The 15790-nt window shown below is 40.7% G+C and overlaps 2 protein-coding genes across 2 annotated transcripts; both read left to right on the top strand.

Moving 5' to 3' along the window:
• Window positions 1-385: 385 nt before the first annotated feature.
• LOC311145781 (uncharacterized protein) lies at window positions 386-6282 on the top strand. Its single transcript, XM_084182092.1, has 2 exons — window positions 386-581; window positions 5616-6282. Exons 1-2 carry the CDS (start codon window positions 453-455, stop codon window positions 6045-6047), a joined length of 561 nt encoding a protein of 186 aa, XP_084038218.1. The 5' UTR covers window positions 386-452; the 3' UTR covers window positions 6048-6282.
• A 6004-nt stretch (window positions 6283-12286) lies between these two features.
• Window positions 12287-14103, top strand: LOC311145617 (uncharacterized protein; the record flags this gene model as incomplete). Its single annotated transcript, XM_084181891.1, has 3 exons — window positions 12287-12344; window positions 12901-13725; window positions 13897-14103. Exons 1-3 carry the CDS (start codon window positions 12339-12341, stop codon window positions 14101-14103), a joined length of 1038 nt encoding a protein of 345 aa, XP_084038017.1. The 5' UTR covers window positions 12287-12338.
• Window positions 14104-15790: the final 1687 nt, after the last annotated feature.

Raw genomic sequence — 15790 nt, 5'->3', positions numbered from 1 at the left:
TTAGTTAGATTTTATGGTATATATATATATATAAATTGCTACGTTTTGGGATATTTAATTGATACACAAACCATGTCATGGTTTTTATTCTGTCATGCAAATGTGTATTTGCTTGCATAGTCCTGTATTTGTTTAGTTACTTTATTTTATTCCGTTTTATTTCCACACACCAACCACTTGAGTTACATACTGCTTGATAGTCATTTAAATGTACTAAATGGTGGAGCCACTGAAAAAAAACACACAAAAAAACAATGTCCGAAATCTAGAAACAGTGTTGCTTGATTTTGACATTTCAACTATTTAGCAGCTGAAGTTGACACGCACTTTACCATGACCTTAGATTGGTTTATCACACACGTGACACAAGGTGGGCGGGGACCAGAAGTGCCATTGACAGTCTTGGATGTTTCGTTTGTTTACTGAAACATCATTCTAACGGTGTGTATAACATGTCCACCATACCACGAACTGTGAATGATCAACCGGTACTGCATCGGCGGGAGTTTGAGGAGCTAGAGAGTCGAAGAAGGTGTCAATCTCACCATCCACCCAACTACACAGCAAGGCAAAAGTTCCAGGTAGCTAACGTAACGTCAAATATTTTTTAGAACGAACCCTCATTGTTCTATCTGTGGTAACGTTAACTTCGTTAGCAAATGCTACCCAGCAGATGTAGTTAGCTAGCTAGGCAATGCTAGCAGTGCAATATTTATGAAGGTGCTACGAGTTCAAAGGTTTAGGCCTAGCTAGGTGATTTACAATTCATGTTGTGCTCACTTGCCTGGATTATTATTAGCGAGTAAATCCCTTGCCATGCATTCGAGTCATGATGACATGAGGGCAGCTCGATAGTTAGCTAACAGCTAGATATGACAGGAGAGAGATGTGTGATCAGTGTACCTCGGGTCATCAGGGAGGGAACATTGACATCTACATTTAGTGCATTTATTATTATTATTATTATTATTATTATTATTATTATTATTATTTAATTTTTTTAAGGGGGTATATCATATGGAGGACTAAAAGTGCCACAATTAAATAAATAAATACACCATTAAATAATTACTTAAATGTGTCATTAATTAATTAAAATTAGAATTAAATACATAAATGTGTTATTAAATGTGTCATTAATTAATTCAAATACCGATTCATTTTATGTAAAATACATATATAATAATTTCACTATTTACATTTACATTTCATGGTCCTGCGTTGGAGTGCTTCCTGAATTACTTAAAACTGTCAAACTGACCCATCAAAAGTTGGTAGGCGGAACCTAACGCCTGATTGGTTACCCTCTGCATCAAGCCAAGACAAATCAATTCCGGATAATGTCAGCAGGTCCTGCTTCTACATCATCTGCTAAGTTTAAAATGTCTCTAACCAACTCCCTGGAAAGTTCACGGAGATCCTCCATTGTCTCTATCCAGGTTGGCCTACTCTACTTCAGACCAAAGCAATGGATCAGACTAGATTCGCGTTAGCCCCGCCCACTGACTTTGATGGGTCAGTTTGACAGTTTTAAGTAATTCATGAATCACTGCAATGCAGGATCATGAAATGTAAATGTAAATAGTGAAATAATTATATATGTATTTTACATAAAATGAATCGGTATTTGAATTAATTAATGATACATTTAATTACACATTTATGTATTTAATTATAATTTGAATTAATTAATGACACATTTAAGTAATTATTTAATGGTGTATTTATTTATTTAATTGTGGCACTTTTAGTCCTCCATAATATCAGCTTAATATTGCAGATAGATTGTAACTTCCATCAATGTAATTGTCTGCATCACTTCCAATCCCCCATGTTTATATATATATATATATATATATATATATATATATATATATATATATATACATACATACATACATACACACACACACATATATATATATATATATATATATATATATATATATATATATATATACATACACACATACATACATACATACATACATACATACATACATACATACACACATACATATCCTTTAAAAAAATATATATTCCCCTTTATTACTTTCCAACCCCACCACCCTTTCCCTACTTGGAGTAAACTAGTGAACAACATTTATTGTTATTGCTTTGGCCAAAGATTCTGCTGTCACCTAGCTACTTACACAACCAACAGTTACATTTCAAGGCTGACAGGCAGTCTTATGACTCCAGCATAATGCACATAATTTATGCTCTGTTGTAATAAGAGTCCTATTCACACAGCCTTATGGCACATCACTGAAAGAGCTAGCAGACACCATGAAAGAGAATGGAACTCTAACTACTACACTTCAATCAGAAGACAGACCTGATGAGAAATCAGTTAATTCCAAAAGTTCCCCCACCCTCATATCTAACCAAGCCACCCTAGCAGACATGGAGAGTGACAACCTGGCCCAGCTGTCCCAGGCCTTTGGGAGGATCTCCCGACTGGAGGCAGAGGTGAATGAGCTTCGTGGTGAGGTGACAGTTCTGAGGCAGGATAAGGAGGAGCTGAGAGAGAAACTGGCAAAGGTTTAGAGTGTAATGGGGAGAGAGGTAGCTGACATTAGGGAGGAGCTAGAAAAGGAGTTGTCAGCAGTCATATAATCTCTACAACTCAGAGACACCACCATCCACAGTCTAAGAGAACAACTGGAGCATACCACAACCCTCACTACCACACCCCCAGAGCGCCAGCAGAGCCATGCTGGGACACTCAGGAGAGAGGAAGACAATGAAAGGCCACCTGTGATCCCCACCCCACTCCATCCAAATAACATCACTCCAGACACCACAGCCCACAACAGCAGCACAAAGGCAGAGCACCCTATGGCCTTCATTTTATGTGACTATAATTGGAAATTCTCAGAGAGAAACTGCTATTCCCTGGCATGTCAGTCAGAAAGCTATGGTGCCCAACATCAGCAAGTGCCTTGAAAAGTCTGTCAAGGAACAAATGAAAGGGGGCCAAACATAATACAATTCACACAGGTACTAATGATTTGATGGCAATGAGAGGACATGTAGCTCCTGCAATGCAGCAAGTGGCAGCCAGAGCTGCAGAGAAATTTCCTAAAACCAAAATCACTATGTCCACCCCTGTTGCCACGTGGAGATGTGCCCTTCTACATTATTCAGAGCAACAACGCTGAGCTGTCTAGAAGCTGTGCTCTCTTGGACAATGTTTACCTAGCGAACCACCAGGAAATTAACCCCAGCTGATGTACGACCTAGTACACTTGAACAAACAGGGTGTCAAGGTTTTTGCTAGGAAACTAAATGAAACTGCTCCCAGACAAAGCAAAAACAAAAATAAGAGGAACTCAGCCATACATCCTCCAAGATCACGACCACCAGCCCCCACCAAGAGAGACCAGCACCACCGTACACCACCGAGCCACATCCAGAGAGGCCAGCTCTACCCTGCACCAACAGGCCCCATCCAGAGAGGCCAACACCACCCTGCACCATCGGGCCCCTTCCAGAGAGGCCAGCTCAACTCTACACCACCAGGCCCCATCCAGAGATGCCAGCTCCACCCTACGCCATTGGTTCCCTTCCAGAGTGGACAGCATACTCCCCCCTCACCAATTAATCTCCATTGTTCATTGAAGTTGATGGGTCATTTATAACAAAACATTTTGATATAGCCAATCATTTCAATGACTATTTCACTGGTAAAGTGGACAAATTGAGAAGTGAAATGACATTGAACAGTGAACCATCATATTTGTGTAAATGTAAATATCTAATAATGAAAGAGTTTGGTGAAGTTTGTGTGGAAGAGGTGGAAAAACGGTTGTTATCCATCAATAATGATAAGCCACCACGTATAGACAACCTAGATGGGAGAATTGTTTGAACAAATACAATGCTATTTTTAAAAGAACAAGTTAACTACTGACTTTCTGCATACATACAGTACCAGTCAAAAGTTTGGACACACCTACTCAATGAAGGGTTTTTCTTTATTTTTACTATTTTCTACATTGTAGAATAATAGTGAAGACATCAAAACTATGAAATAACACATGGAATCATGTAGTAACCAAAAAAGTGTTAAACAAATCAAAATATATTTTATAGTAAATGAGCTTACAATAAAAAAGCAAGGTCTTTTCTGCACAAACGATGCATAGCCATCATATTTCTAATGTTTATCATTGAAATAATGTTGTCAGCTACATTTCCTAATGTTTTGCTTGATGTTAATCTTGCATTTTACCAGAGAAAAGGAGGCTACCCCGAGAAAAGTATGTGAGGAAAAGTAGCTACACACCAGTCAGTGCTCTGTCTGCTGATAGAATGGCCGTTTGTGAATTCTCATCCGAGTAGAGAAGTGCAACTGAAGCACAAAATGTGTCTGATGCCAAGCAGAAATTACAATAAGAAGCAATTAAACCTCAGTTTACAAATGCAGCAAGATATTTCTTATGCGTTTTATCTTCTTATTTTTTTCGTGAAAAACGCGGAATTCTGCGTTAACGCGACCCCTGACAATAAACTGGTCTTAAATACATCTAAAACCAAAAGCATTGTATTTGGTTCAAAGCAATCTCTTAGACCTAAACCTCAACTGGAGTTGTGCATAAAGGATGTGACCATTGAACAAGTTGAAGAAGCTGAACTTCTAGGAGTAACATTGGATGGTCAGTTATCATGGTCAAGTCATATTGGCAAAGTTGTTGTGAAGATGGGGAGAGGTATGTCTGTTATAAAAATATATTTTGTGTTTTTGACACAAAGATAAACTGTTGTTCAGGCATTGATTTTGTCCCATCTTGATTACTGTCCGTAATATTGTCAGGTGCAGCAAAGAAAGACCTCAAAACAAAGCAGCACGCTTTGCCCTTAACGACAGACACAGAACTAACATCAACAATATGCATGATAGTCTTTCATGGTTGAGGGATGAGGAGAAATTGACTACTTATTTTCTAGTCTTTTTAAGGAACATTTGTGTGTTGAAAATGCCTAACCACTTGTATAATCTATTTGCATACACTTCAAACAGACCCACATACCCCACCAAACACTCCACTATGGGTTTCTTCATGGTACCCAAACCAAAAACAGATTTAATGCGTCGCTCAGTTATGTATAGAGCTAAGTCGTCATGGAATGCTCTGCCACCAGAGGTTACTCAGGCAAAAAGTTTAGCGTTAAAAAACAGATTAAAAAAACATTGTATCACAGCGCCTCTCCTCTTTCTAAAGATCTACTTTAACTGTACTGTATATAAGAATATGAACATGTGTATATGAATAGTGTGTAAATAGTATTTTTGTTGTCTCTTGGTGTCTTTCCTATATATAACTCTTATTGTTCTTGTCTATTACTGTTCTGTACTTTGTCATGTATTTGTACATTTTATGTGGACCCCAGGAATAGTAGCTGCTGCATGTGCAGTAGGTAATGGGGATCCTAATAAACTATACACGACCACATGCCTATCCTTGGTATGGTATCCTATACTGTACATTCCATGTAGTGTAGCTACTTATTTTGAACAGAGCCCTATGTCACCCTGGAGAATTGTAGTCCAGCACACTGTATGGGGAATAGGGGTGTCATTTAAACTTACTCCATACTTGTCTTTTCAGGATGACCCCAGAGTCAGACCACCTGGACCTAGGTGGCAAGGCCCTCCTGGTGACCCCGGGACTTGGTGGTCACGCCCCTCTGGTGACCCCGGAACCAGGTCCCGCCCCGTCGCTGACCCCAGAGCCAGGTTATGTCGTTCCGTAGATCCCAGGGCCAGACCACGCCCAGCCAGTGACCATATGGCCAGGTGGCCCCTCATTGACGACCCCACGACCAGACCTCAGGTGGACGACTGCGAGCGGATGGGGACCCTGTTCGGGCAGCTGAACAAGTGCCTGCGCAGCGCGGGCTTCACCCAGATGTACTTTGGGGAGAAGATTGTGGAGCCTGTGATCATCATCATTTTCTGGGTCCTACTGTGGTTCCTGGGCATCCAAGCGCTGGGGCTGGTGGGGACTCTGTGCATTGTCATCATCTTCATCCAGAAGTAACTGGATCTCCGGCCTGTTTGATTGGCAGTTGGGAGCTCCGGTGTCTAAAAATGAAAGAATTTTTACTTACAGCCTGAGTCCCTCACTGTCTGTTCTGTTTGCATTAAGGCTTCCTAGATTCGGTGAGCGTTCCTCGATGCTCAGCTTCATAGTGGCCAACTACACTATAGGTTATATGGATGAACATTTAGAGTGCTGCTGAATAAAATGGAGGCCTTGCTTCTAACTACTGGTTGCCTGGTTTCAAGCTTTTAAATCAAATCTAACTCTAAATCAGACCACTTGGCTCACTAACTGTATCCCAATACTCAAAGGCGATGTCTCATCTCCTTACATGTGTGAGTACTGATTTGAAAGACCTGGATCAGTGAAAGCAATATGTCTCAGAGCTTAAAGGTAGAGTCAGCGAAATGACATTGCATGAGCAGCACTGCAGATATTGCGATGAGCAAGATGCAAGACTTCATACTCACACAGTCACGTACAGTATCTGCGCATGTACACGGTTTCGCTTCAAGCTCTTACAGCATGGTAGCTACTGGACAAAAACAGCAGAGAAATTTAGCGTCACGCTCCAACTCTCTTGGTTGTTGCGGAAATTGTCCATTTGGAAGACCCACTATACTGTTTACTTTGTGCATCTACAGTTGAAGTCGGAAGTTTACATACACCTTAGCCAAATACATTTAAACTCAGTTTTTCACAATTCCTGACATTTAATCCTAGTAAAAATTCCCTGTCTTAAGTCAATTAGGATCACCACTTTATTTTAAGAATGTGAAATGTCAGAATAATAGTAGAGAGAATGATTTATTTCAGCTTTTATTTATTTCATCACATACCCAGTAGGTCAGAAGTTTACATACACTCAATTAGTATTCGGTAGCATTGCCTTTAAATTGTTTAACTTGGGTCAAACGTTTCGGGTAGCCTTCCACAAGCTTCCCACAATAAGTTGGGTGAATTTTGGCCCATTCCTCCTGACAGAGCTGGTGTAACTGAGTCAGGTTTGTAGGCCTCCTTGCTCGCACACGCTTTTTCAGTTCTGCCCACACATTTTCTATAGGATTGAGGTAAGGGCTTTGTGATGGCCACTCCAATACCTTGACTTTGTTGTCCTTAAGCCATTTTGTCACAACTTTGGAAGTATGCTTGGGGTCATTGTCCATTTGGAAGACCCATTTGCGACCAAGCTTTAACTTCCTGACTGATGTCTTGAGGTGTTGCTATCCCCACAGCATGATGCTGCCACCCCCGTGCTTCACGGTTGGGATGGTGTTCTTCGGCTTGCAAGCAACACCCTTTTTCCTCCATACATAACGATGGTCATTATGGCCAAACAGTTCTATTTTTGTTTCATCAGACCAGAGGACATTTCTCCAAAAAGTACGATCTTTGTCCCCATGTGCAGTTGCAAACCATAGTCTGGCTTTTTTACGGCGGTTTTGGAGCAGTGGCTTCTTCCTTGCTGAGCGGCCTTTCAGGTTATGTCGATATAGGACTTGTTTTACTGTGGGTATAGATACTTTTGTACCTGATTCCTCCAGATTCCTTGTTCTGGGATTGATTCGCACTTTTCGCACCAAGTTCGTTGACCTCTAGGAGACAGAACGCGTCTCCGTCCTGAGCGGTATGACGGCTGTGTGGTCCCATGGTGTTTATACTTGCGTACTATTGTTTGTACAGATGAACGTGGTACCTTCAGGTGTTTGGAAATTGCTCCCAAGGATGAACCAGACTTGTGGAGTTCTAAAAAAAAAAATTGTGAGGTCTTGGCTGATTTCTTTTGATTTTCCCATGATGTCAAGCAGAGAGGCACTGAGTTTGAAGGTAGGCCTTGATATACATCCACAGGTACACTTCCAATTGAGTCAAATGATGTCTATTAAGCCTATCAGAAGCTTCTAAAGCCTTGACATCATTTTCTGGAATTTTCCAAGCTGTTTAAAGGCACAGTCAATTTAGTGTATGTAAACTTCTGACCCACTGGAATTGTGATACAGTGAATTATAAGTGAAATAATCTGTCTGTAAACAATTGTTGGAAAAATTACTTGTGTCATACACAAAGTAGATGTCCTAAACGACTTGCCAAAACTATAGTTTGTTAACAAGAAACTTGTGGAGTGTCGAGTTTTAATGACTCCAACCTAAGTGAATGTAAACTTCCGACTTCAACTGTACATCATATAGCTGGCTCTACCTTTAACTAGTTTTGTGTCTCACAAATTAACTGGTAACTATAATTTCAAGTGTTAAGAGATTTTGATCATGAGTGATAGCAATCAAGGAAAGAAAGTATGTCAGTAGTATTTGGATGCAGCCATTGCTTCAAGTAGCATAAGCATTTAAAGGTGCAATCTGTTAGATGATATCTATGGTGTTCAGGGAATTATATTATGTGGGGGAAAAAATAAATCATTTGAAACATCATTCAGAACCAGTAGCCTAAACCATGGAGTGGGCCCGTCAGACCACATTCCAAGGAGTTTTCTATGAGATTTGCACATACCAGCAGCTCTTAATTTCTATGATACAGTATATTTGTAGTGGTCAAGGAATGACATTCCAGGAGAGCAACATTACTTTTCTCAACATCTGATGCTACATGCCATTTTGTTATAAACAATGGAATGGCGTAAAAGGTCCTTTAGTTTGTGGGTTATAAGGAGTCAAGCCTGTTAGTAATTATAAAAAATCAACAGGTCTGTTGCTGCTGCATTAGTTTTAATTACCAATGACCATCAGGACATCTTACAGATTGCACCTTTAAGGCAAATTGGGAGCAACATCCTAACACCTGCATGCCTCAAAAGGACCTGGACTGCATATCACTGACTGGTTTATTAGGTTCTATAGTAACTGAAGTTGTCCCCCTACTTTTAATATGCATTCAAACATCTCCCTTTGACATGCATGTAAGCTCAAAGTATAGGAGAAATGTGTGCTCATGACAAGCATAGATGTTTAACTTGCACTTACATCAAGCCTATCCTTTTGAATGAGAGTGGTACATACCACAGGAGGTTGGTGGCACCTTAATTGGGGAGGACGGGCTCGGGGTAATGGGTGGAATGGTATCCAATACATCAAACACATGGTTTCCATTCACTCCGTTCACTCCCTTCAGCAGCCTCCACTGTTACATACATTGTCAGGAATCATACCCTTGTTAATCATACCCTTGTGGGTCAGGGCGGCAGGTAGCTTAGTGGTTAAGAGCGTTGTGCCAGTAACCGAAAGGTCGCTGGTTCTAATCCCCGAGCTGACTAGGTGAAAAATCTGTCGATGTGCACTTGAGCAAGGCACTTAACCCTAATTGCTCCTGTAAGTCGCTCTGGATAAGAGCGTCTGCTAAATGACCTATTTATTTTTATTTATTTATTTATAATGAGAGTGGAATATCACTCCAAATGTAACCAGAAGATGGTGCTGTAAGGCTAACAAGCACTTTTCCTTGTGGTTCTTCATTGTCAATTCATGTGGGAAAGGCTATATCAAATTGCAATGTTGAAACGGACTAAATATATCACTGCTTTTGATGATGATGACTTTTTCAGTCATGTGTGTCCAAATATTCAACATTAACCACATCATCAGAATGGATGATAGCCTACAGTATCTACTTATACTACTGTAAGCCGGAGGACTGCAAAACATGCCCAGTGTTCACTGCATGAGAATAATTGTTTAACTTGTGGAATACTAGATACACATCACATACACTCCTAGAAAAATATTCAGCAACACTATTAGTTGGGTGCAAGAGCCAGGGATGTAGTCCACACTGGTAAATGAACGTTGTCCATAAGTGCTGATCCAAAGTAGCCTTTGCTACCTAATGGTTAAGGTTAGGGAAACCTTATCCAAGATCTGTACTTGGGGTCAATCTCTACCAGTCAAAGAGTGGCCGTCGGCAAGACAAACATATCTCAGGTTTGGATTCATCGACTGTAGAATAAAACAATCATTTTATAATCTTGTGCTGCCAACTAAAATACCTTAGTCCTTGTGGAATGTCTATTAATATTTACAAAGTAGGCTTTTAAGAGTGATTGATCACAAAGCAAAACAAGATGTGGATTTGCAAAGGGAGCGAGTGAATTGAGAGTGAATTTATTGGATTGAATTGACATTGCATCAGATTCACTGTAGGTATGTCTGTGATCAGTTTGTTAAAGGGATGTGTGATCTTTGTTTACGAATTAGAATATAATTAATCTGTTTATGTTGAAATGTTGGGTAAATTACAAGGTGGACGATGTTTGAGAAATTTGTAACCAATTTCTGGCACTAATTGTACACTAAGTGTAAATGCTTTGCTACTGTATGAGTATGAGGGTCGTTCCACCAATTGGGTGCCTTTTGAGTAGTGTAACAATGGTAAAAAGTTAGTTTTGTTTCTCAAAATTGTTACATTCTGTCATAAAGAGCACATGTTCAACTTAATAAAAAAAACCTGTTTTCCCATCTCATTTACATTTACATTTACATTTACGTCATTTAGCAGACGATCTTATCCAGAGCGACTTACAAATTGGTGCAATCTCAAGAGCCCGTAACAGGGTTGACGATTTCATCTAAAATCATCCATAAATCCCTGTGACAGGGGGAATGGAAGCTTGTTGTGTGCAACAGGGAGGGGCAATTGAATGCAAGCTTCACAAATAAAAATGAAATTGTTAAAGCATTTCTAGCCTGTCTATCGATGGGTAACAGGGTTGATGTGGTATGCTCGACCCACTCAGTTTTCCACCAGAAAATGGCCAAAAAAGCTGCTTTTACACTAGGGTTTGACTATAAGATGTTCAATGTTTCTTTTGGAAAAAAAATATTTTTAAAGGAATAGCTTTACCATATTAAAACAAGAGTTCAGTTCAGGGTTGACCTTAAAATGAGGGGCAGGTTATTTATTTATTTTTACCTTAAAAGGAATCACTAATCACATTAAATATAGAATAATCGCCAGAAATAACTTAACTAGGGCTTTACAATGATGGTGAAAACTTGGAGAAATGTTGGGTTAAGTGGGTTAAAATCTTCCTAGAAGTCAGAGGGACATGTCAAAATGCTGAATTTTGGCACTTTAGAGTCTATTCATATAAAACATTATTATTCATATTTAACAATGTTATGCATACTTGCAAAATGATTGAACTTGAATTCAAATATGTAGATTAATAAAAGTTCATATGTTTAAAAAAATTGTATTCCTGTGTGTCCTCTTCTCAACGCATGAACATGTGGCGCTGCAGAAATACCAAACTAGTTGAGCAAGTCATGGCCATAGAAATATTTCATTCTAATTCTATGGTCATGACATCATACTGTTCTGATGATAATTGATGACATCATAATGTATTTAAATAAACCTGTTTATGACGTAAACCAAAATTCCTCGACCAGAACAGGGAGGTTTCAGGAAGGTCCTGCTACATTTCACCATACCACATGACGCAAGAGCAGGTCAGTGCCTAATTTTTAAATATTTTTCTTCTTTATTTCTCTCTCTTTCTGTAGTGCTTATTTCTTGTTACTTCCCTTTATGGTATGTTATGTACAACTTTAGGAGTATGACAAAAAGCATGCAGTTACTTTATTCTCATTTACCGGCTATCCAGCATCTGCATTACAGCAGTGATTTGGTGAACCACTGATGAATAACCTTGCCTGAGACCTGAAGACATCTTTATGCTCTTTTTATTTTATTTTATTTAACCAGGTAAGCCAGTTGAGAACAAGTTCTCATTTACAACTGCGACCTGGCCAAGATAAAGCAAAGCAGTGCGATAAAAACAACAACACAGAGTTACATATGGGGTAAAACAAAACATAAAGTCAAAAATACAACAGAAAATCTATATATAGTGTGTGCAAATGTAGCAAGTTATGGAGGTAAGGCAATAAATAGGCCATAGTGCAAAATAATTACAATTAGTATTAACACTGGAATGATAGATGTGCAAGAGATGATGAGCTCTTGATCAACCATCTACGCTTTAGCTGAGCGGGCAAACACAGTCATGTGGGACGCTGAGCAGGTGATCTGTGTTGAAACCCAGTCACATAGATCTTGTATATTCATTGTGTGTTAAACGTTACTTTCGGCCGCAGGGGGACCAGCAGCTCTGCAAAGTCCAGGAGGCCCAGCGTGTGGAGCGTGCCGTGCTGCTGGAAGCCGTCCAGGGCCTGGCGATCGAGCTGTCTGTGTGCCAGCAGAGACAGAAGGACCTGCAGGACACCTTCTCCACAGCCCAGAGCCACTGGAGGGCCCAAGAGGAGCAGCTGAACCATGAAGGTAACAATGGCACTCATTTTCATCTAATATGTATGTTATAATTTGGTGCGATGTTTCCCAATCTGTTTTTTGGGGAAGATCCTAGCATTTGCTGCAAAAAAAGCCTGTTTCAGAAGTGTGTGTGGTGTGTGTAATGTCCTCCCTTACCTGTTTGTTGGGAGAACAGAGGCAGATGACCGACAGTTTGATTGAGACAGTCAAAACCGAGCAGAAGAAAGCAGCCAATCAGTTTGCAGAGCGTAGGTCAGTAAATTGATAATGAAAGGCTGTGTAAAAAGGTTGCTACTCAAGAGCTTGATGATTATTTGATTTATTGAATCACAAACACATTTATGATTGCTGGGGACCGGAATTGAAAATCCCAGATTTAAGTTGAAAATGACTCCTTGTTGACCATTTCTTCTTTATTTCATGAAGCATGGAAAAGCCAGGCAATCAGGAGGAGGGCAAACAAGATGAGGTCAAATTTATGTATCTGTTTATTCCTCATTGACCTTAGCACTGTTTATTGAGGAGTTATGCCAGCTGTACATACTTCCCCTTACTTCTCTTTTAGATGGTTGCTGATGCTGCTGAAGGCAAGGGCTACACTCAGAGCAGGCCCCGGCTGCGGCGCACCATGAAGCTCCACTCCGACCTGCACCAGGCCCTAGAGGGCCTCCAGCAGCAGACACCAGCATCACCATCACCCTCCCCATCATTAGACCCCATGAGCTCCTACCAGGTCTCCGTCCAGCAGCTTCAGGAGGAGCTGCAGAGAGAGAAGGACCAAGTATCGCGGCTGGTGGAGCGTCTGGAGAGGGCCGAGCAGAAGTCAGAGGAGCTGAGGCTGGAGCAAGAGCAAGACACCCAGGAAAGCTGGGACACTGTCCACCAGGAGATGGAGACCAACCAGGAGATGGGTGGCTTGGTGGAGCGGATGAGGGAGAAGGTGCAGGAGGTCAGCGCCATACTGCGCCGCAAGATAAGCTGGGGTGGATGGGCTGGGAAGAAGGATGAGGTGGAAGAAGAAGAGGAGGAGGTGGGGAAGCCTGCAAACGCCCTTAACTCAGAGTGCATAAACCAGTGTCAGGCAATGCACCCAGATCCACAAATGCTAGAACAGGCCCAAGGGAACCCAGACCTAGAACCAGAGAAGGGAGCCCAGGACCAGCACTCCTGCCTGGAGACGTTGCTGTGGAGGTGGCAGAGGACGCTGGGGGGACAGTGGGACATTGTGAAGAGGCTGAAGGCCGACATGAAGAGGGAGACAGAGAGCATGCAGGTGCTGGCCGCAGGCCTCTTGGACAACAGACAGAACAGCCTGGACACATGCCAGGTCCAAGCCCTTGAAGAGCACCTGGAGATCTGGAGGCGGAGGCAGAGAGAGATGAAAATGCAGGTAAGATGGATGCTTGTTTAGTTCAAGTGAGTCTTATCTCTCATGCTTTTCATTTTTTCAATTTGTATAAAAAAATAAAATAATAATAATAAAAGGGAAGCTATGCATGTGGGCCTACATTGAGCCCTGAGCTACAAATCCAGTCTAATGTCTAGTGGTTCGCTTTTTCAGCTGTCTGAAATGCAGGCCCAGTTTGACGTGGAGCGGAACCGCTCTGCCGAGTTCCTGAAGGAGAACGACAAGCTGAGCAGGCTGCTTCGCACGGTGGAGTCCTCGGTTGCCGACCTGCAGCCCCTACCCACCTACCACCAGGTCCTAGTGGAGGACGCCATGAAGGACAACTCTATACAACATGGCCGCCACAGGAGCAAGATGTAAAAATAACTCTCAAGGACTGATGAATTAAACTTGACAATATAATTTGCTTTTGTGTTTGCTTACTGTTTCTATTGGCCTCTAAAATATTATAACTTATGGTCTAATTATAACCGTGTTTCATATTAATTTCTGCCATGCCCTTTATATGTCCCTAAGTCAACATAACTTGATTGTTCTTTATCTTTACAATAAGAGCTACAATTATCTACTAGACTATACTGAGCACATACGTTGTCTGGGATTCAAATTTCACTTTAATTTAGAGTTAGCCACACGTACAGCAGATAGCTACCACTCCTACTTACAAATGTTACGTCTCTAATTACCCTTTTATCAGAACAGTAGGGCTTAACCTCTGAAGTTAATTGAGAAGCATTAGAAAACATTTGCACAACCAATAAAACAAAAATCCCAAATGTTGACATTTCCATTTGCAATAAAATGTTATACAAACTCAAATTAATATGAGTTTATATCTGCACATTTTAGTTTAAGTTGTGCATGCTGCAAACAGATATAACACCTGAAAGTAGTTATGTAACAATATGTACCTACACTGTAAGTACATAGGTATTATTACACATTGTAAAAAGGGTAAAGTATTGCTGCTAAAATGGCTATTCAACCTAGTAGTCCTTTCACCTATACACTAACCACGAGGTAATGGGGACAAAGAGAGGAAGCTATTCAATATTATGTGCTTTATTCTGTAACAGCCAATTTAATTAGAAAGTGCTGTGACACATTGCCATATCAGCAGTTCATCAGCACAGACAGCTGATACATATTTACATAATATAGCTTTTTTATAATACACTCTTTTTAATCATATCTCACTCATTTTCAGATTGTATGTTTTGAATAACACGGTTTGAGTCCTGAAATCACCTGTATAATATTACTTAACATGCAACTATCTGAAGACACAGACACAGACTCTGCATATCGTCGTCCTGGAGACACCCTGTATTTCAACAAAGTTATTTTTTAAGAACAACAACGCTTTATTCTATTAATGGGAGTTCACAAGGCATTTTGCATGACTTGTATTAGACCTAGAGTCATTCAACTTTCACACCTTCTGTTTAATTTATCTGTATTTGTATTATTTTACTGCTCTAGGGTTGTTATTATTATAGCTTGGATAACCTGATCTACTATTATGTATTGATTTCTTTTTCATTCTTTATGTGGTTGTCACGGTTTCGGCCGAGACTGCTCCTCCTCCTAGTTCGGGCAGGCTTCGGCGTTCGCCGTCCCCAGAGTACTAGCTGCCACCGCTCTATGTTTCGTCATTTGATTGCTTTTGTCTGTCTGTTACACCTGTGTCCATTTGTGTGTTGATTACGTGTCTTATAAGTTCCTTGTTTTGCACTAGAATGATTGTGTGTTGTTATGACTGCCACTGTGTCGGAGCTACGTGTTTGCACCCTGTTTGTTTTGTGTTTAGTGTTTACGCGTGTGCGTAATTTTCCCTCGCCTCTTGGTGTATTTCGAGGTCGGGGTTTTTCTCGTAAACATTAGACTATTAAAGTCTGTTGGACTTAACCTCTGTGTCCTGCGCCTGACTCCTCCACCACATCCACATCGGTTCTAGTGACAGAACAACACACCAACATGGAGTCAGCAGGAACAGCGGCGGCACCCGAATCCCTGGAAGACCGGATCAACTACCAGGACACCATGA

This window comes from Coregonus lavaretus (genome assembly GCF_964263955.1).
Source record: "Coregonus lavaretus genome assembly, chromosome: 18".
Taxonomy (NCBI): Eukaryota; Metazoa; Chordata; class Actinopteri; order Salmoniformes; family Salmonidae; genus Coregonus; species Coregonus lavaretus.
Note: the sequence above shows the minus strand (reverse complement) of the source record. Positions and strands in the feature narration are given on the sequence as shown.

Bases quoted from the DNA above. Each gene is read 5' to 3' on its own strand.
- LOC311145781 (XM_084182092.1), top strand. From the start codon at position 453: ATGTCCACCATACCACGAACTGTGAATGATCAACCGGTACTGCATCGG. The intron at 582-5,615 runs GTAGCTAACGTA...TTGTCTTTTCAG, and splicing joins CAGCAAGGCAAAAGTTCCAG to GATGACCCCAGAGTCAGACC.